General features: G+C 42.0%; 1 protein-coding gene across 4 annotated transcripts in view; it reads left to right on the top strand.

Moving 5' to 3' along the window:
- DCX (doublecortin) overlaps nt 1–21,087 on the top strand; it is a 145,745-nt gene extending 124,658 nt beyond the window's left edge. For all 4 annotated transcript variants that reach the window (XM_075107243.1, XM_075107245.1, XM_075107244.1 and 1 more), the window contains 2 exons: nt 6,453–6,547; nt 9,140–21,087. In XM_075107243.1, coding sequence (XP_074963344.1) covers nt 6,453–6,547; nt 9,140–9,196 — 152 coding nt within the window. In that variant the 3' untranslated portion in view covers nt 9,197–21,087. The remainder of the gene's footprint in view (nt 1–6,452; nt 6,548–9,139) is intronic.
- Nucleotides 21,088–22,603: the final 1,516 nt, after the last annotated feature.

Raw genomic sequence — 22,603 nt, 5'->3', positions numbered from 1 at the left:
CACTGAAAAGGAAGCAGCTTGTAAGTCATTTAATTGCTTCTATCACCAGCTACATGGGAACTGTAATGTATTCTTTGACTGTCTTGTTACAGCAGTCCTGGTAGTGAGCCACCTAAGTAAGTGGTCAGCTCCCATTCCAAAATAGCAAGGATTAACACGGAGCAACAAAGAACACATACACAAAATATTTTGTTAAAAAATGTCAGGACAAAAGGCTGTGCACAGCAGCCAGAGTGCCAGCTCCCAGCCGCAGCGATCCCAGTTCACTGGTTGAATTGCTACCTTCTGCCGGAGGTAATTTGCCTCCTGCCTAGATGTGTCATGGCCTCACTGTGAAAAGCTCAATTCCCCCTAGGCAGCCAGAGCCCTTCAGCTCCAAGGATATTAAAAAAATGAGGTAGCTAATCCACAGTGTTTTCTTGGCACAGTACTTTTTTTCTCTTTATTTACCATATAGTCATTTAAATGAATGAATGAAAATGAAATGAATGAATGAAAATGAAATGAATGAATGAAGAATGCAGAAGTGTCTTGCTATAAGCAGATGGTAACAGACCACAGTCTTTGTATTCCCAAGGGGAATCCTTTCTTCCTTCTCTCATTAACCCCCAACCCATATATATACCTTCTCAGCAATGCCACTGTAGTTCTGTTTTGATCCAGCTACTCCTCCAGACCCTGTGCTGATCATTCCAGCATGGGGCAGTTTTCACCTCTTGGTTCAGTTTCACTGGAAGGCCCTGGCTGCTTTCCCAGCAGTTCCCACTGGGCTTCCGATATATCCTTTCGTTTCCCATCTCTCTGGTGCTGGAGCTGTGATGCAGTTGTTTGTCTGTATCCTCCACCTGACTCCCCCACCGTGTTGCTTCCAGCAGGGTGCACTTAGCAAAATACAGGGGGATTTTACTTCTCCCTCTACAAGAATGTATTCAAGTGCCTTTCTCTTCTCTGTCTCCCAAATGTTAGCTAGGAGAGCTGAACTAGTTTCTCATATATCAGGTGTGAATTGAGACTGGAAGGGATTGGTGTCTCTATCTGGCCTTAGCTGAGCTTGGGTTGTTGTGTTTTAGTATGGACTGAACATGCTAAGAAAGACATGACCAAACTAGTGAAAATCCAGAAGAAACTTCCTAGGGTTCAGAAACTGCTTTGGGAGGAAAGGTTGAAGGAAATGGACTAATTCAGCTTAGAAAAAAAGGAAGATTGAGATGGGACAATTAAACACTCTTCAAACACATTTGAAGCATTAAAAAGAGCATAAGGATCAATTTTCCTGTGTACCTGTCAGAGACGGGACAGGACGTTGGCTTAATCTTTAGAAGGGATAAAGTAAGCATCTTGACCACTGAAGAAGGTCTTCTAGGGAGCCTCTGAGTCCCTGTCAGACTTGTCCTTTAAAAAAATAAGATCTCTATTGGGGATGACCCAAATATCTCTGATCCCAATTTAGAGCACAGAATTGGAGTTACAAAGGCTCTATGGTTGTTTCTAGCCTCTATTTTTCTTTCTATGAAGCCAGCTTTGCTAAATGACATAGCTTAGAGCAATAAAATCCAGACTGAACTACACCTGCAGTATACCATACAATTCCTTCTCCTAACATGACAGAGGAAAAGTGGGCGTAAGGAGATAAGTCTCTGTGCTGCTGCTGTGGTCCACGAGATTTAAATGGAGTAGGGTCAGCATGAAGTTTGGCAAAATTTCTTTAACAGACCACTTCAACAAGAAGTCAAACCAAACAAAGACCGAGCGAAATCTCAGGGGAGAAATACAGGGAAGAAAATAATGATGTCATTTGCCATTACTTCTTTGTTATAAAAATATGAATTTATCTTACACTAACTCATGTAACAAACAAGGGTTCAGTTGTATAAATACATGTGCAGTGGTAGAAGAGTTTATGATTTTTAAAACCAGCATGATCTTAGTCCTTTGCAGGACAGAGCCACAGGTACCTTGAGCTGAAATTTGAACATGTCTTTCCCCAGCTTTGCCTTGATTTGGCTCAGGGAGCCAAGTCTTGCTCCAAGATTTTTTTTTTGTTTGCCAAAATTTTGCAAAGAATTGCTGAATCTTGGCACCAAGATCCCATGAACAGGCCTCTAAGGCACTGTTGCAGGACTTCAATTTCTTAGTCTCTAATGGAAGGGTTTGGATAGAGGGACAAAAGCATATTCACAAGGCAGCAGCAATTAGCGAAACAGTTACAGAACGTCAGTCTGTCCTGACTGCAGATCTGGCTCCCCAGGGTCATTATATATGAATGCGTTAAAAAGACAGCAGATGTCTTTTAGATTGCACACAAGATAGAGCAGCTTGTTATCCCACTTGCCGTTACTTACGTTCTGCTATCTGACAATCCACAGTACGCATCCAGCGGAGAGATCACCCTCACAAACCGTGATGGGAAAAGGGTGCCAACACCACAGAGCTGAGTGCTTGGAAGTTACTTAGGAGGTGCCTGAGCAAAGGAAGCCTGTGCAATCTGAACTCTTCCACTCCTGAATAAACACTACAGTGGAGTCCTTATTTTTCCCACAGCATCCTCTGTCCTGGAGGGCAGGATGGCTTGTGCTCACTAAATCAGCTGCTATTCCTACATTTGCTTTATGCTGCCCTTGTTCTGGTTGTTGCCTCTCTGTATGTTCTTGGTGATGCTTCAAACCCTGACCTGGAGACAAAACTATCCACATATTTCATGGTTCTTTCTCTCGCTCTTGTGATGTAGGAGCATGTGCTCCTCAAACTAGGAATTCATCTGCAGAGCCCTGGAAAGCCCAGTGGAGAAAGCAGTATTAACCTCATTTTACAAACGGATAGAAAAAGAGCACGCATTTAGAGCACTCACTGTGATCCTTGGGCCCCGCCTTTTCCAGTTCTGTTCATTGATAGAAATATGAGTTCAAAAGATGTGCCTCTCTAACCTCATTTACAGGTCTTAGTACTTATGACTGCTGGAAATTCAGATCCAGAGTCCCAGTCATCCAAGCAAACCTGAGCAACACTCAAGGAAAAATTGCATATGAGAAGTTTGGCTAAAATATCTGTGGAAGAAGCAGGCAGAGAATTCAGGTTACCTGGAATCTCTCATAGCCGTCTCAAACAGAACATTGTGCTCTATTCTCCATCCTCCCTCTCATTTGCTGGAGAAGCCTGATTTATCTCCCAAGTACTAATTGTCTTGTGCACTGAAGGAGGTAAGGATCCTATGAAACAAGGTAGTGCACATGTTCATGCAATTAAAGGACGTGTCATATGCACAAAGGGGCTTTAAGGTAAATTGAGGCTGCAAAGCAAATACAATGACATAAATAAGACATAACACACAAACAATAATGCAGCGGAAAAAACCCAAATGAATTAAAATGGAAGCTGGTTATAAAGAATGGTTTCCAATAGCCGAGCTTATGTGAGATCCTTAGCTACCATAAGTCTTCAGCAGATTTTAGTGGACCAGCAGTGTTATACACCACCTGGGATCTGCTCTTTACCTCTTGTTATTTTTTTGCATCTGAGTTCAAAAGAAATGCATGCAAGTTTGATTATGAACACTATTCTTCATTATCAGATACAAAGAAAATTAAACTGGCATTCTTAATTGTTCCTGCTGCAAAACTCTCTGTGAGTATTTGTGATGATATACATCCGTCTCGCTGGATTTCTGATTTGGATGTCACATCTGTTTTTTCACTGGTGCTCATAAAATATTAACATCCCGGCTGTAGCACTTAAAAGTCACATTGTATTAGGGAATTTATGTCCTTCCCTGCAGCAATTACATCTATTTGCTGCACACTGACTGTTAGCCGTTCTTCCAGTCTTCCTGTTTGTGGAAGGGAAATTTGGGTTCTTTGCAGAATTGTTAAGCGGCATTCTTCGTCTTAGGAAGGATTAATTCCTGCCTCAGGATCAGTGACCATTGGAAATAAATAAAGAGGTATTTTAGAAGTTAGAGGTGGATTCTTGCTAATACGGATTGTATTAGTACTATTGTACCCCCCATTTTCTTTAATAGAAAACGCAAAGTCAATTGGTAAAAAAAAAAAAAAAAGAAAACATAAAAGAGATCCAAGTTCTTTTTTCCTGAAGTGCCTTCATTATGTGGCATATAGTTAGTGAACTCTACTTTTCTCCCCACCGACCTCGAGGGCAGATCACTTTGTAGAACTGGAGCAAAGCGAAAAGCGGCATGTCGCAGTGCAGGGACTGGTGTGTAACAGTTTCTGGGTTCCCATAACTAGTTTTCTCCCCCCGCCAATAAAGAATGGTCTGAGTGGAATGGGGAGGTGAAGGGTCACTCTGTTCCCCAATTATCTAGAAATCATTATTTCTACCACCTTTTAAGAAACGTATTTTCCCTCAGTGAGGTGCATTTGTAATGGGAAGAAAGCTATCTGTGATGAAGAGCCTCCTCTTCCCAATAGCGCCTTCTGCACAGAAACGATGGATATGAAGACAGAGGGCCCACATCACCGTGAATCTGTTGAGTCTGAGCTGATTTAACATGCTGGCAGCTCCTCCTTTGTCCTGTGTCTTAGAGCATGTTTCTTTACCCTTACTTGAAGCCACACGTACGACCTCGACATTTGGGCCAGTGATACTATGAACCTTAAGTGCCCCCCTCTTTCTCACCAGAAGATAACAAAAAGGAGGAATGAGACTTAGGCATTAAAGCAAGAGTTATGCTGGTTTTTCTCTTAAAAATACAGCATTCGCACACCTTCTTCTTACTCTATGATGCTTTATACACTTCTTAGGTCTCCTCCAGACACTCAACTACTTGCTTAATTTTAAGTAACTGATTTACATATTCAGCTATTACAGTGGAAAGCGTTAAGTCCCATATGGTGAAATCATCCTTCTTCCTGTGCGGATGCTTTTATAGTTAGAGTAATGGTACAGAGAGATATTGGGCACTTAGAGAGCAGGACAACGAGCCTGGATCATTATATGCTTGTCTTTCTCTCTCTGTGTGAAACATCAACGGAACTGAAAATGCTTTCTTTAAAAGGGGTAGGGATTTGTATAGTTATCTGGAGGGCTGGCAACACTATTGCCATTTGAGGAAATGACAATCAAAATATTTCGGGTTTAGTTTTGTGGCTTGTGCTGAATATGTTAACATCTGGAGTAGGTTTTGGAAATGTCACTTTCTGTAGACTTGACTGGGATGTGTAGTTTAACGCTCATAAGGCCTCCAGCTTGCTGCTGCTTGGATTGCAAAAAGAAAAGGCAAGTAAAGGCCAGAAAAGATAATACACTTGGACACAGCCAGCATGACTTTGAATTTCCTTCCCTCGAGTCATGCTGCTTGTGCAGATGAAGCGATGTGTTTACAACCCCTGGTAACAAGAGGGTCTATATCGCTCGAGTCGATACGCAACCTATGAATGACCAAGTTCACTACATGTAAGTATGTCCTTAAGAAATACGTATCGTGACACCTGGCAATTGTCAGAGACATAAGCTGACTTCGAAGTACATCAGTGGTAGGAAAAAATTAATTTATCCTTATTCCATTTTGTTTCTCTTTTTTTCTGCATACTATGCTGTTTACTTTGATTCCTTTTTAGTCCAATAAATGCATAATAGCTTGCCCTGACATAGACCTGGGGCCCTTCACTTTAACTAAAAGCCAGGTGTCTGAAGGCCTCAACAAACAACCCTTCCAAAAGCCATTTGGTTTAAATGAATCATATTTTATTAAATGGAGAATAACTGTGTTTTCTTCAAAGCAACATGAGCAAACAAAGCAACCCAAAAGGCCAGATTTTGATCTTTGCAAGAGGATTGTCGCTTGAGGTGATTCTCCTGTTCCTCCTCCTGATGGACTATGTTCACTTCTCTGGTGCAGGCAGTGGAGGAGCAGCAGAGCCAGCTCTGGCCTCTCCCCAGAGAGGTGAACAGGGACACGCCACCCTGTGCTTACACCAGGGCTTCAGAAGGGCTCTTTCGGTCATTTAAGCCCAGACACAGCTAGCTACATCCAGGGCATTCCAGGCAGCTGTTTATCTAATTTGTAATGCGTATCTTTGACATCTAACATTTCTTGTGTAGGATCCAGGGTATCTGCAGCCTCTGGTTTCCACTCATGCCCCTAAATGCCATGTGGTTTCAATTGTGTTAAGCTGTTTGAGAACATAGAAATTGTCTTTTCTGTTTTTCTGGTGGTGTGTATCTTGGATCAATTTGGTGAATATTTGAAGTGTAAAATATTGCTCCTTCACTATATTTTGTGTTTCATTGTATTTTACAATCTGTTAGCCTGAACAGCTGAAAGCCTTGAGTTGGGTGAATAGCCATGCTGTTCACAAGGGGTTTTTTTCCTGCCTAACATGAAAAAACTATAGCATTTCTGTGTTGAATGTTTGGATACCTTCCATCTCCCCAGAAGAGAAAGAAGATCTTCCTCTTGCTTGTCTGACTGCTAGCCCTGTCTTGTTTTCTGACAGCAAATGGGACCTCAAGCAGTCAGCTGTCTACACCCAAATCAAAGCAGTCCCCGATCTCCACACCTACCAGCCCAGGAAGCCTCCGTAAGCACAAGGTATTACGTTTCTTATACCTTACTACATCTGTTTCTTCCTTAGTCTACTCAGATTTGTACGACATTTAAGTCACAGCCATATTCTCTGGAAGTACAACTCTTTATGTTGATACAGTGGAGAATTTGGCCCATGACCTAAGAGGGTTGTCACTTTGGGCTCTATGGGCTCTAGCAAGATGGTGAACAACAAATCATTGGCCTGTTTCTTCCACTGGAGTTATTAATGGTTGCCAGAGATCATCCATATGGATCCGTCAGTGTGGATACAACCCTGAGCCTGTATCACTATTTGAAAAAGTTCACAAGTTATTGATGAATATGATCTTCATGTAAATCCTCCTCTCTTGAAAAGCCTTAAGTGTTAGCAAATCTGGTCCATTAAACAGCAGAAGAAATTGAAATGTTACCAAAGCTCTAAGACATCACTTTAATGATGCTTCTTAAGGATTTTGGTTTTTTTTTTTTAAATTATTTAAGGCCATGCTCTGTTTTACAGGAAATACGTGACTTTTATGGCTGGTATAGTAACTGTGTTCTGGTACAGTAGCTGGTTTTCCTGGTAACAAACAGGGTGTCTGACAGGTAGCACGGCATCCGAGTAGAGATCAGTAAACCTGTACTGGCTCATAAATAATTCATGTATTGATTTATTTAAAAGTTATAGCAGCAGTCACAGCTTTTTATGTTCCTGTTACTCAGTGCCATTCTGTGCTGAGTGCAGACTGTCATTTCCGTGGGCTTTCTCGTTTCTGGAGTAGCCACAGTGTTGCTTCCAACAGTCTTTACTTGATACAGAGATTGGAAGTTGGATGTAAATATAAGTGTGCAAGGAGGTTCAGTGGGATTTCCCTTTAGTAATCAGAATGTACCTCTCAGCCTGAGTGTGGCTTTGAAAGCATTGCCTTCAAATTCTGGAAGAGTAATTCAAAAATTCTGATAGTGGTGAGGTTTTGCAGTCAGCCAGCCACGTGTGGTCCACTGTGGTCTAGATTGCACAGGTTGAACTCATTTTGTTTGAGGATTATGTTTTTTCTGAAGGTGAGGAGTGGTAGCAGCAGCTGGACTACAGTTGTTACGATGGTGAAACAAAGCACAGAGAAGTCAATGGGAAGGGTTACACCTCTAATATGTAAGATTTTGGATCACAGACCTTTGGATGTGGTGTTGAATGGTACTGGGGGAGCCTGTGGTGGACTTTTGGCTTCTCAAAAATACAGATCTTTAAAATAGTCCCACCATATGGAAAGGCTGTAGTTACTCAGCCTCATTTGACTTTCTTTAACAAAGGCATAGCTGAACCCAAATGAAATCTATGTTTTCCTCAGGACTTCATCCTGATCTCAGCTGCTCAGCCGAAGTCTGAGGAAATGCACCAGTTTTAACACAATGGGTCCAGAGTTATTAATAATTTATAACTGAGAGCAGGATCTAGCCCATAGTCTGAATTCAACAATTGCTTATGTGGATTTCAGCAAAAGTAATGCTGCAGACTGCATCCTTTGCTTCAGCCATCAAGGACCTAAAATACTTTCCAAACACTATCTCATTAAGGACTTTGGAGATGAGTATTTGCTTCCCGGTAAAGACAAGTAAAACTCACCTTCTTTAACATTTTATGTAAGTTTTCATCTGGCTGGTTTACGACCTTTCCAGTGAAGGCCCTAGATCGTCTGTAATAGATGGTGACTGCTGAGGGCAAAGCCAATCCATCTGTGAGCTCCTCCACTAACTTCAGCCAATCAGCGAACACGAATGTAGCATCTTAGGTTACCAGAATATTCATGCATCATTGTCTTCCTCCCAGGAGCAATTTCCTGCTTAAGATGAAATCGCTTTTCGTTCTTCCCCCTAAAGCTCAAATGATACATGCTTAGGTTGAGCTCGCCACAAAGTCGTATTTTACCTCTTCTTACATGAAGATTGTTGTGAATTTCCTTTCTGTGTATTTGGGCTTTTCTTCATTTTGCTCACAGTTATTACCTGTGTGTGGGTCAGAGTTCAAAAAGGTCCAAGGAGAGCTTTAGCCCTTGAGCAGGTTTGTGTATGTAGTTCGATGCAGAACTTTAAGGAAGTGGAATAATATGGTTACCCCAGAAAAGGACCCTTTTTACATTCAGCATTTGATCCAAATAATAAACTTGGGATTATTTTCTTAACCCTTTGAATCAGTCAGAAATTACTTAAAGAATAAATCATGGAACATGTGGTTTTCCTAGAGATTTGTCCTGAGGGTAGCTGTCAAATCGAGGTAAGACTTTATTGTGGACTTGGGTTCAAAGAGACCTGTTTAAGGAAAGGTCCTGCTCTTTCATGCATAATGGATACATTGATACAGAAGCAATTAAAAAAAATACTTCTCAAACTTATCACTGAACAGTTTTGTTTCTTCTTGCTCCACTGTGGAAGTAACCTGCCTTGGCTTTAGCCTTGAACTACCCGGACAGCTGGTCAGCCTGTCCAGTAACCAGTGCACGAGTGTTGCACCCTCTCCCTACCAACTGCACGGAACTGGACCATTCAGCTGCTTCCTTACGCATGACCAAAGGTGGAAACTGAGTGTGTGAATTAACATTTGCTTCCTTCTTCCTACAGGACTTGTATCTGCCTCTGTCTTTGGACGACTCTGATTCCCTTGGAGATTCCATGTAAAGCAACACGAAGCTAAATGTCCATATTGCAAGCTATGTTTAAGATACAGTAGAATACTTCTGCCAAAATAAGCAGATAGGTGACTGGTGCTTTCAAATCAGACAAAGGACACACGGTTATATGTCATTTTTTTTCTGTGATTTATCCTCCGTGCCACAAATCAACACCTACCAGTCTATAGAGATAGAGGGATACCATTCTTCCAAGTTATAGGGGTGCAAAATGGACATTGCAAGCAATTTGGGGCCAATATGCCAATGATCCTGTGCATTTCCCACTTTCTTCTATTATTTCTTCTTCTGCTGCGACTGTGTAATTTTCCTAGTGATAGCAAAGTAGCTCCCCCTGGAAGTGTGCAAACGGATCGCTTGCTGACCAGTTTGCAAGCTCAAGTAGAGCAAATTATATTCTCCACCTGTCCAAACTGCCAACGCTTGCCAGCTCACCTGCTCCTCCTTTGCAGCCCTGATTCTAGCACCTGCATACTAACTAGTATTGTTTTTATTGTTGGAGGGCAGGAGAGGAAATGACTTACTAGTTTGACGCTTAATACGCCAGCAGCAGCTTGGATGACACTAGGCATGACTGCATAAGAGGCTAAGTGAGGTTAGTACAGTAGTGATTCAAATATTGGGATTTTTCTTTTTTAATGACTAAGCAAAAAAATGTAAGTCAGCAGAGTTATCTGGAGCGGAACACCTTTCGCATGTGATCCAAAGATACTGCTAGCTGGTAACAAATTTTTATATCTACCCTATGGTATCTCTCTATCTCTGTTGGTAACAGTAATGCCTTGTGAACAGCCAACACTGAAAACACTGTGAAAATTTGTTTTCAGGTTTGACACCCTATAGGTCACTTTTTATAGCAAAAAAATCAATACACTTTTTATAAAGGAAAACCTTGTATCTGTGTTTTGGGAGTAAGGATTCAAGCTCCTTCTTTTTTATAAAAGCTGGTAATTTTCTTTTGTTTAAAAAACACGTTCAGAAAAAATGTACAAAAAAACCAACCAACAACTGCAGAACAGTAATAACAACAACTCAGTGTAGGAATCTTGTCATCACTGCCAAAACAGACACACATGGGGGAAAAAAAAAGGTCAATTCAAAATATTGAATGTTTTGATAGTTTTTGTAATGTTTAAGACTACATATTTGGTTTTTTACAGTTCAGTATTCCTAACTATGGCCAGATTCTCTACTTAAATAACAAATGGAATTTTGTGGTGTTCGAAAACCCGTATTTTAAGAAACTCTTCTGACAAAAACAAACTTATTGTATTTAGAGAAACCTTTTGCTTTTCTTAATCAGCGATGACTCCTACAGAATGCAAAGTTCATCTATTTATGCAGGGCTGGCGATTTTTACTACGCCGAAGCTTTGTCATAGGCTAGCTGGCATTGCCTCCCTTTCTCATGGAATAAGCTTTTGATGAAACTGATTATTACAGAACTTTACCTAAATGAAATCTGTGCGATCCAATCTTTCTTTGTTGCTCTATTTGCCTTTTTTTAATCATACACACCTATTCCCTATTGCCTCGCAACCCCTTGTGATTAGATTGAATTATAACGTTGTGATGTTTGATGCTATGTGAATGCTGGGTTGTTCTCAAAGCCACTCCACATTTTGTTTGCTTGCATTGCTGGTACGAAACAATCTGTGCAGGCTGCATCTTTAGAGGTTCATGTGATGATACATATAATGCAACTTTAAAAAGAGATTTATCTGAGAGAGGCCAGGATTGGGAATTATCAAGGGGTCAGAGTTATCATGTGCCAAATTTGCACCCAGTAGTCTTAGTGCATGATCATTTACACCCGGAATTTTGCACAAGAAATCATTTGTTCCCACAAATAATGTCATTTAATTGAATAACTCTCTGACTGCACGACTGCTAAATGATCGTTTCACCTATTGTATATAGAATCCTGGCGTTAGTTCAAAGGCTAAGGACTCATGTTGAAGGTTCGTGGGGGAAAGGATGGTAGTGTGGGCAAAGCATAAGGTGCAGCAGTCAGGACACCTTCATTCAGCCCTTGGCATTGCTAAATTTAGTGTCTGAATGGGAGCAGGTCTCTTAGTAACCCTGTGCCTCAATCTGTCTATCTGTCCCTACAGGGACAATACTGAACTACCTCACTGGGGGTTGTGAGGCCAAATGTTGGTTAACAATTGTAAAGTGCTTTCAGATCCTCTAACAGAAGGTGCTGAAGTGTTCTGGGTGCAGATGTGGTTATGGGTGCTAATTTTTGGCTGTTTAATCCTGTGGATGCTACTGTAGACACTGGTCATGAGAAAATATGACTTTTCAAGCTTAAGGATGTCAAAGGCCATGGTTATGCTAACAATATTATTAATCAGAGCTTTTGTCTTAGTAGAAGCTTTAGTGGGACAGATAATTTGACATGCTTTTACCCTGTCTTCATTTTTGTTGGTGGAAATCTCAGAGTCCTTCCCCAAGTGTCTACCTTTCCAGGGACCCTGACTAGTAGTCATGACCCTGCCTGTTAGAGATGAGGGACTTGGACTCCAGTCAAAGGTGTCATCACTTCAGTGACACAGGCTGTTCCTGTCAGAGTCAGAGTTAGCATGTCCTGCCACCCTTCCTCTGAGTCTCTGCTAAACCAAGAGACCAGCCATGAAATCACGTCTAGGTTCTCTTGCTATTCAGTACGGACACCCATCACAGATCCACCAGGAAAACATAAATCTTTGATATCCATAAGCAGCTGAACTGCTAGAGCTGATGGCGGTAGGAAAGAAGCCCAAGATGTGCTTTCATCCAGTATCCATGAGTTCAGTTTGTGTAAGATAAAGCAGGATCCCAAGGGGTGAATGAACCTTTGGTTGTTGAGGTGGCTGTTGAGTAGTGGTTCCTTTCCTTCCCGCCGCAAATAGTGTTTGGTTATTTGAAGATGCTCTTCCTGGTGGAGCGCGCTAAGGAATCTCTGAGGCCTTCTTCCTGAGCTGCACCTAGTGATACATCTAAGACCTGATCCTGCAAGTGCTCCCTTGGGAGTGGAGTTTTGTTTGCATGAGGATCATCCTGGGGTGGGGCTGAGCCCAACAATTCCTTCAGGGAATTAGGGGGACCTGGAAAAGGCCTAAAAGAAGAAAAAGAAAATGTTCAGTGGGAAAAATAGCCATTCAAACCAGTAGAAGCCACAAAGAAAACAGGGTATGAGGTCAAACTCCCAAGTTTTAAAAGCAATTTTCTAGGTGGAAATGCCTGGGCAGTAGAAGTCAGCGAGCATTTCAGCTGTAACATATAGTTGTCTGTATTAATGCCAATATTGCATGAGTTCTTGTACAGAAATGCATGTGGAACGTTACCTACATTCAAAACTAGTTATGTTCGGCTTTGTAGGATCCCTAACATAGATTTGAATGCAAAGAGGACCAATGCACAGGCATCGTACCTTAGTTAAATATAGGACAGCCCTGATTCACGAAGGAACTTAAAGACATGCTTAATTTTAGCACGTGCTTTACTCCTGTTGATTTTTCACGAGATATAAGCTTGGGTTTGGTCAGAAAGCTTTCCTGAACTGGAATGAATCAGTAATTACTTTCAGTATATTATAATAATTTCAGACCCTCTGAGATCCTGGAGCAGATGATGGTAATTCCACTATATACTCCAGAGTTAACCTTTTTTATTTTTAAAAAAATTTTTTTCCCTACCTTTACAAGCACATAAAACTCCACAGGATATGAGGATTTGCCATATTAATTCTGCTATTAAAACCCTGTCTAATTTCCCTCATGAGGCTGCCTTCAGTGATTTCAGAGACTAATTGAATCACTAAGACTATATTGTTTTAAAACAATACAGTATTTAAAAACAAATTGGAGTCAATCTTAAAGCAGTAGGGCTTTGGTTTTTTGGAATCTGCCTTTATTCACTATCCAGTATATTTTATCAAATTTGCATATACAGTGAAAATACCTGTTTCAGATGCACAGTCATTAGGAAGGAATTAGAGCAACCCTCCAAGCATGGACCGATGCATTTAGCATTCATACATTCCAGTGGTGGTCTTGACTGTAGAAGATCAGGGCAATGCAGCAAAATCTTCAGCCTTAGGATTTTTGTCACTTGTAAAGCATTTATAATCCTGAGGTTTTTGGATTAAAGCCTCATCTGTTACAAGATTTGAAGCTAGTTCAGTTCCACCAGCTAAACGGCCAACCAAGACTCTACAACTTGAAGTAATTTTGAAAGAGTTTCGTAATGGGATTTTACCTTGGTCTACTCTGCAGTGGGAGATGGAAATAGCTTTTGCCTACCATTGTGTTTCCTATATCAGCACATTATTTACAAACTTCTCGGGAGCTAGAAACACTGACTGTGTTATTTTCATAGACAACAGAAAAATAATTCTGCTTAGAAAACAACTTTCACATCTCATATTTAGCTAACACACATATGCATGCAAAAAATGGGACATACAGTCTAGCTGTTATTTCTCTCTCATTTGCTTGAACAGTACTTTTGAAGGGAAAAAAGGGACGTAGGACCAAAAAATTGTGGCAAACAGCAAAACAATGTCACACCCAGGCATTTTTAATAGGAAAGAATGGCATAAAAGTGTTAGTTTCTCCTTATCCATATGGGTACTGATGACATTTTCTAAGATGCATTGTGTTTGCTTTTTCACACCTTTGAGGTCAGTGCTGGTCATCTTGCTACTTCACAGAACACCTGGTGAAATTGCTCTGTAATGCCGTGCTGAATCCCTGCAGAGACGCTGTTCCAGCGACAGCCATCCCTGGAAGTTGCATCCTCTCTGCAGGGGCACGGTATGGACTCTACAGTATGAGTCGTCTTTACTGCAGCGAGAGCACATAAGTGTGTTTTGTCATTGACTTCAGGGGTACCCCACATCCACTCAAGGCAATTGGAGAGTTGTCTTTTACTATAGTAGCGGCAGAATCAATTTTAGAGACAGGAAGAAAATATAGCCAAGTACAGTAGGTATAAAATTAGTCCAGAAAGTGTCTCCTCAAGCTAAGACAATCCACAACCAGAGAAAAGCTATACAGAGGTGCGTTCACCACACACGAGGTGCTGATCGTGAACAAAACAGAACAAAACAGCTTCTTTTTTCTAGTGGTGATTTAGGCTCAAAGTTATTTTTCTGGTTGCTGATGGAAGCAGGCTGGAACAGTGTTTGGGAATGGTGAGGTTCTTTGTAGAAGCAAATGGATGGCACACGATGAAGATCGTCTATCTAGATAAAAAGTGAGGTCAGTCCATGCAACAGGATTATTGCTTTACACAAGATACCTAAAAGAGATCCAGCTGAAACACCACCTTGGTGTAATGAGACCAAGAAGGTTAAGACTTTAAGTGCCTTCCAACATGCTTTGGGCTTCAGAAGCGAGACTATACATGTGGCCAAGAAGGCCTAGGTAAAAATGGCCTTGACAAACGGGGATGGGACAGACTTTGATTCTTGAGATATTTATCCCATCTCGCATTTGTTCTACAGGTTCTTGAAAAATTACGGCCTCCAGAATTTAAGATTTCTTCTGGCTGATGTCTCTCTCCCGTCTGTATGAATCTGAGGAGGCCTCTTCATGGTATCTCAGGAAATGTTAAAGCTGAGTCTTGTGTCTCACAGTATAGCCACTCCTCACTGATTGTGGAGTGAACTGGGCTGAGTTCTGCTGCATTAGTCATCAATTCTGTCTTTCAGATATTCTTCACCCCATTCTTTGCTCCTGGCTTGGGATCTGGCATCTCCCATTCCGTGTGCCTCCAGGTGAAAGGCTGGGACCAGCAATGTGTACAGACCCCTCGTTTTGTTTTGTTTTGTTTCCTCTGGAGCAGATCTAGTCATCTGATGTTTGTCTGAAGGTCTGGGGTAAGACTAACAAAAACCCATATTTTAATAGGGAGAGGGGAGTGGGTGTATGGAAAGGCTTTTTTTCAGCAATGCCGTTGCACAGCTGCTCTGATGGAATCCCAGTTGCAGGGTAGGGTTATGAGTACTACGTCTGCAGATGAAAATGCGGAGCTTTGGGGTCACACACCGTCCCTCAGGACACTGTTTAGAGAAGCTTAAAACCACTAACACCAATTTTCAGCCAATAGATGAGCTTCTGAGCAAATAAGAATCAAACCTAGTGGATTCAGCAGTAGAATTTCAGAGCCATTGGGATTTCAGAGCTCTTGGACTTTGGCAGAACTGTGGACAGATCAGTTCTCCTTGTGCCATGGTGTCCCAATGCATAAAGAGCTGATCACAATACTTACCTCCATCTGTAAGGTGCTTTGAGATAAGGTGATACAAGGAGCCATGGAAGAGCTTGCCCTTAAGATTTATTCACTAGTTAGCGAAGTCTGAAAACCTTACAGAAGCAAACTATGGTCCACTGTCTTTGGCAAGTGTTTTCAGGAACTCTGGCTCTCTTAAAACCATGTTGTAAAAATGCTTCATTATTTTACTAATGGTGAAAGACAGACACATCATTTTTTGTTCCCCCAAAGCCCACGGAGAAGCCAGCAACACCCCTGAGAGCAAGGCCGTATCCACATCCAGCAACCCAGTTCTCTCATCTGGAGTTGCCACCTCTGGCTGGAATACAGACCCCTGCTGCCCCTTTTTGTTCCATGGTAATTCGTGTTACCGTTCAAAATGCGGGCCTTGTATTTGTAAATGATGAATAAGTCTAATGATTTCAGTGGCCTTCTACCAAGAAAACAGTGGGCCTGTTGTTGAAAGCTTTCTTGTTTAGAAAGTGTTCATGGCCAGATGGCTTCATGGGAAAGGGCTGCCTTTCAGTTTCAGTGCTTAATGCACTTAGTTGAACTAACCTATTCTGGCTTGTGCTCTATATCTCAATGAAGTGTAACTCAGGACTCTCGAGCCAGTTTGGAGCTTCCCTAGGTCTGACAGTTTATCACTCAAACAACTGAAGAAGGAAGATGCCCAAAGGGAATTAACAAATCTTTGCAGTAATTAAGAGTCTGTCAGCTGAAAAAAGAAGCTTGGCATCATTAGAGAAAGACGCCACGATGGCCGGTGTCACAGGAAACAGAGAAAAAAGACTTGTTTCTAAGAGGAATGGTAGGGGGCATTCGTTAGGAGATATTTACTACGCAATGAAATGAGCTTGAACTTCACAGAAGATCAAATGGAAGGGAGAGCATGAGGCAGAGCACTGGAAACATCAGTGCCATTGATGTGTGGAAATAAACAAAGACAGGGAGAAACAAAAGGGGAGGCTGGGGCTAGCTGAGGATCCACGGCTTGGTTCCGGACAGAAAAGCAGCAGGGGTTCCTGGCTGCATGTTGAGAGAGTTATTGCCCCTGCAGGTATCTAAGCCTGGATGCAGGCTGTCTGCCACAACAGAGTGTGTCCCACTCCCGATGGCAGAAATAAGGTCACGCTTGGCCACAGGCAGGAGAACTTGGTTTGAAGTTCCTCCGCTGCTCCTGTTTTACTCTCCTGCCAGCATGTGTCATCCCTGAAAGGGGGAAGGGAAGATCCAGGCCTCTGCTGAATGACAGCACCAACCTGTGGTTTGGTTTTATTTTTATTCCTCCCTATCAGATCAGAAATAAAAATTCATCAGCATGCCCTGGCTTGGAGAAGGACAGGCCTGGCACACTGGGGAATTGCAAGACCTGTGCAAGAGAATAATGAGGGCACCTCTGAACGTCCCATCCCTTCCCATGGCGCCCAGCAAGCTCTGGAAAAAAGTAGCAACCCAATTGCACCAGGGTGAAAAGCCAAGACAGGCTCCCGGGGGAGGTTACCTTGATTTGCTGTGCAGGCAGAGGGGCTGACGATGATCTTGTCCATGAAATGCCTACCCACGTACGTGAGAGCTGCTGCATTCAATAAATCAATGGGAAGTGGGTGCTGAACAAGGGGATCCATGTTTAACACCGGGTTTCTCATGAGGTCTTTTTTTGCTAAATTCAGTTGAGTTACAGTGCTTGTGCATTTAATCCTAAAAGGCAAAACAACTGACTTCTCTAAACACTTTTGGTTTTGCTGTTTAGTCTCAGATTTTTTATTTTTTGCATAAAAATTGCACCTCTTTGGGTAGATTCTCGGGCACTCAATATAACACAAGTGAAACCCAATAAACCTAATTCTCTGCTGCTTTAAAGAGGCAGAGGCTCCTCTGTAATTAAGGGAGCTGAAACCATTTGGTCCAAGGTTGGCCTCCTATTTCAAAGATTGATTACTGTCAATAATTCTCGTGTGATTCATTACTTAAGTGCGGATTCAGTTTCCTGGGTGACAGCTGCAGACTTTGCAGAGAAAACCTCATTGACCCCAGCTATAAGGTGATCTCTGGTACGAACCTCTAATAGCAAGTTATATATGGGAGGTATTTTGTATAGTTTTATTACAATAATAAAGCTGAAATAGTTTGTCAAAATATCTTAAAACTTTTAGATTTGAAAATTAAACAAGGAACCTTAGCAAATCAGGGTCTCCTCTATATTTTCTGGTTCTAAAGAGTGTTGGCTTTATCTCACTTTACTCTCACTTCAGTCTACTGGTAGACATGGCCTGATCCCAGCAGGTTTATGGAACTAGAAATAGCATTTCTATTTCTTCCAGTATTTTTCTACTCTAGTCCCAGCTAGTACCAAGCAGAATAGAGATTTATGGTTGGCTTGATTTTTAGAGAAAAATATTACCAAATGTCTCTGAACATCAAAAGGAAGGTTCAGTTCATTTTAGGTGACTCATCTAAACTCAAAGCTGCTTTTGATTTTTACCCAAGCTGATTCTTCCATCTCTATTTGCAAGTTATATATAGGAAATTGAGATTAATTTGAGTCACATTTGAACAGTGGGGTTGTTGCAGAGCAAAGTGGTTCGCTGGCACGTGCAGTCAGAATGGAACACGTTGGTGGCACTTGGGCAGGGCGGCCCTGAACCAAACCCTGGTTCTGAACCCCCGCGTTTCTGAGAAACCCACGTGCGGAGTCAAGCTTAGGAAGTGTCTGTAATGGACCAAATGGACCCCGAGCTGGGGGTCCAGGCCCAGTTCTTGAAATGACGAATTTTACCTTCAGAGAATCCCTGTGAAACATTTAGTGGTTTTTTTGTTGTTGTTTGTTTTTTGGTTGGTTTGGGTTTTATTTTTTTAAATTCCAGCATGGCTGCTTTTCTCCACCTGCTTCCAACCACTGCACAGCTGATATGGATGGGTTTTAATTCACTTCCCTTTGCAGGTGGCAGCTGAAATGTAGCGATGTTCTGTCCCCCTCTCGCACTGACCACATGGTTGCTGAGGGGTTGCAGAACACACACCCTTTTTTCCCTTTTTTTGTTCCCCTCTTTACAACAGAAGAGTTTTTTCCAGACTCAGTGTGATGTCTAATGATGCATCTCCTTAAAAAGAAGAATGTCTAGGGCATTAATTGCACTGCTAATTGGTGTTTATAGATAAGGTGAAGCAGAAGTATTGAATGTAAGAACAAGAAAGCCTGTGAGTTATAATTACATGCTGAATTCTGACACGTAAAATTGTTGTTAGTTTGCTTCTTATTTAAATGATGTGTGATCCAAGCAGCTTTATCACCGTGGCAGTACTAGTACAGCTGCGATTATCAATTTAGAAGACACCCAGGGTCTTTTAGAAAGAGGAAACCTGTCTAGCCGAATCTCCTTCTGTTCTCTGAAATGACGACACGTTCCCCTCCATGATACTCTGTATTTTATGACACTGTCTAGCCTAGAAGCACAGCAAAGGAGTATCAGCTTGCTGACTTTGCTGCTGCTAGCCTTTGCCTATCTTCTTAATCACAAATGTAATCACAAGCTAGGGTTAGCGGCTCTCACCGCATAAGCCTGAGTTCTTCATGCCACTCTTCTCTGAAGAGCCTGAACTGCCTTCGCTCACGGCCCTGCGCTCTGCGGCTCGCTCTGAGCTGCAGATCTGCCGACAAGTTGTGTTGAGGGAGGGAGATACGCAGCTGAACTGGAACCTGATCATGGATTACTGTCTTAGGTCATTCATTGAGTTTGTATGATTTCATCATTAATAACAAAGCTGCAATATAATATAACTGAGAGGCCACGATGTATTTTCTATTGTCGTTCAGTGGGTGGGGGTTGGAGGGGCAGCCGGGTTTAAAGTTTAGCTGGTATACTTTAAACTCTGTGTACATACCCTTGGAGGACACGGTTGGGTGGTGAGGGTTCAGGCGTTATTTTGTCGGGATTGGTAAACTTCAGTTTGTTTTTGTTTAAATAATAAGGTATTTAATTAATGACATTGTACAAAGAGCTATTAATTTAAATGGTGCTTTTGTTCTCCTCAAACAGATCTATCTAACCTTTCTTTTTGGCAAGCCTGCAGCAATGCTACTCATGTTGACTTTTGTACCTTGGGGGAGTGCGTGGAAGGGGAGGGGAAACGCTTTTCTCTTCAGACAAATAATGTTGCCAATAGTTAACTTTCTGCTTGGGTATATACCTGGAATTCCCTTTATGCTGAATTTTTATGCGAAGTTCTCTTAAAGGGACAGAACAAGCAGCAGTTATTCCAAAAGATCTCAACTGTATCATCTTGTAATATATTGCAGCTTTATGCCAATGATTCCTTGCTTACCTGTACACAGTCCATGCATGTTTTGAACTAATTTTGCATTCTCCATTTGTGGTGAGTTATTTAGCATTTTAACCACCTTTTGTGCCATTCAACTTGTACAGAGAACATTTTTATTGACGTTTTAAAGGGAGGGGGAAGAAAAAAATAACCCCTTCTACTCCCTAGTTGTAGGTAGAACTCAGTTACTTAGCAAACAGATGTAGATGAGTGGTTGTAGTGTTAGAAATGTTAGCTTGCTCGTGAACAAGCTTTTGAGAGTAAATGCATGGTCCTGTACCTCTCTTTTCTTAATTAGCTCTTCCTTTCCTCCTGGAAAGATTCTCTCTCTCTCCCTCTCTCTTATTCTGTCTTTGTCTCTCTCGTGGTTGTAAAGTACAGATTTGGGCATAAATAAAATGATAACGAGATTTGAAAAGCAGTTCTCAACAGGTTCTCTTGTGGAACTTATTTCTCACAGCGCCTTGCCTTGGCACTTTGATTAGACTCTAACTTTCGAGGTAAAACAGATGGAGATCGGTCACCTGTTGCCTCTGCTTGAAGTGGGGAACCAGTTAAATCTTTGGAAGTTTGCATCACCGGTAAACGATGAGATCTTGCTGATCCATTGCAGCTGAGGCATGTGGCACGTGGTGTATTGGCCGTGGCTTCCACACCTGGTTGTTCTTCAGGGGACTAGTCCCGCGGCCCCTGATTTGCGGAGTTTGCACACACATTTTGATTTTCCTGGTTACACAGCAGAATGGGGTGGGGGGTGGTATATAGGAATTATGCTGTTAGGGGTTCTGTAGGCAACTCCTTCTCCACGCTCCCAAGCTCCGAGTTGAGTACACAGGGCTTACTGTTTAATAGCTGTGGTTCTGTTGGCAATGGAGGACAGAAAACAAAGTCTTGGAAAAGAGGGGTCACTCACAAAGATGGATTTTGTAACAAATGGACTTTAAAAAAAACCACAAAACCCTGCCACAAAACCACAAAATGTACCTAGATCCACACACCTATCCCCTGTGCCTCTTCTCCCTTAGCAGAATTTCCTTTTGTTAGAAGATTTGACTTTCTAGGAAGAAAATTCCCTTTTTGTGAGGTGTTGTGAACTGTTTTTACTACTTGTAATAACCATCCCAGGTCTGAGTATCCTTGTAACGCAATGCCATGCAGCAGAGAACCTGTCCACTTTATAGCTTTGCTCTCAATATTTGTTATTCATTGTTTTCTCATCTAAATGTACATTTGCAAGATGTGTGTAATGTCATTTTCAAAAAATAAAATTTGGTTTCAATATTTAGGCCGATAAAAACCTTTCCAATGCTTTTTTTTTTTTGGCAAGTGTGTGTTGACTATGACTTGTGAATTACAGCAGTGCTCGTTCATTTTGATTCATCAACTTTCCCAAATCAGTCCCACTAGTACAAATGCAGAAGACAGACTGGGGAGGACATTTAATGACCCTGAATTAATTACGACCCACATCTGCCTGACTGAAACAGCCCAACCTGTATAAGACCCACCCTTTTGACTAAAGGGACGAGCTCAGTGTGGGTCCCACTGCAGGAGATACGCTGCAGGTAAAGGCAGCTCTTTCCCTGCATGCAGCTCTTCAGTCAAAACCATGGACTCACAACAGCAAGATCTGGTCCCCATCTGAACTCTGCCTTGGCATCAAGGGCCTGGGCAAGGCCTGTTTGGTCTCACAGCAGCTCTGGGAAGTTTGGTGAGATTTGAGAGAGATGCTGTGTTTGTCCTGCCTTCCCACACAGGCCTGAAAAAGGCCCAAGTTCTTTTTTCACAGCTACCCTGTCAGAACCACAGCGAGGACAATAACATTCTTCATTGTAAGCCCTGAAAAATGTTAATAAGGCTTAGACCTCCTCATTTAATTATATAGTACAAGCCACTTTGCTGTTTGTTTCTGCTTCGCATTTGCAGAATTAAAAGTGAACGTGGTGAGCCAGCTCTGGCAATCCCTGCTGTAGACCGGGCTGCTGTGAAAGAGCTCAGATTCTTCCCAATGTTTCATGCTCGGATGGAGCCCTTTATCCTTCTTTCCCTGTGGTCACCGCACGTCAGCCCCGAGATGGCTGTGCTCTTTGCCCTCTAGATCCAGAGGAGATGCTGTGCCAACTGGCAAACAGCCGTGGGGCTACCAACACATCGCCAACACTTGGTCAATTACTGGCACCCACTTGTGATGATCATGCCATGCTTGGACAGGCCAGAAGCAGCACATACAGTACAGTTCTGTTTGCAGTGAAAGACCGCACTAAAAAAATTGCAGTTCCCTGAATAAAACCAGCAGAATAAAAACACCCTAAGAACAGCTTTTATCTGAACGTGCATGAACTGAAACCGAAGCAAACATTATCAGAAAAGCAGAACAAGTACTTTAGAGCATACTCTGCTTATGCCTTTATGCACCCCAAGAGCAACCAAAGCACACTGGTGTCTTTTCTAGGGGCTACGTGTTAGATAAGATCAATAAAAAACAGTAAAAGGCAGTGCTCCTGCCTATGGAAAATGTTCTGAAAATAGCAGATTTAAAACCCTCAATACACTGTGTTCATCTATCACTCAGCTATTCCAGCGAGTCCAGAGAGCGCCAAGAGGAAACCTGGATGGTGACAGTATGGCTCCAACAACCAACACTGCAATCCAGTGGAAATGATGCTGCTGTCTTACCATGAATCCCACTGGCACACAGGATATCACTCCAGATTTACAGGCATGTAAATGAGAGCAAAATTAAGTTTCCAAAGTCCAGCCTTCCCTATATATCAGCCCGGATCTATAAAGAAATGTACATCAGGTATCCCTGA

Source organism: Phalacrocorax aristotelis, chromosome 11 (assembly GCF_949628215.1).
Source record: "Phalacrocorax aristotelis chromosome 11, bGulAri2.1, whole genome shotgun sequence".
Classification (NCBI taxonomy): Eukaryota; Metazoa; Chordata; class Aves; order Suliformes; family Phalacrocoracidae; genus Phalacrocorax; species Phalacrocorax aristotelis.
This window is presented reverse-complemented; position numbering and strand designations above follow the sequence as displayed.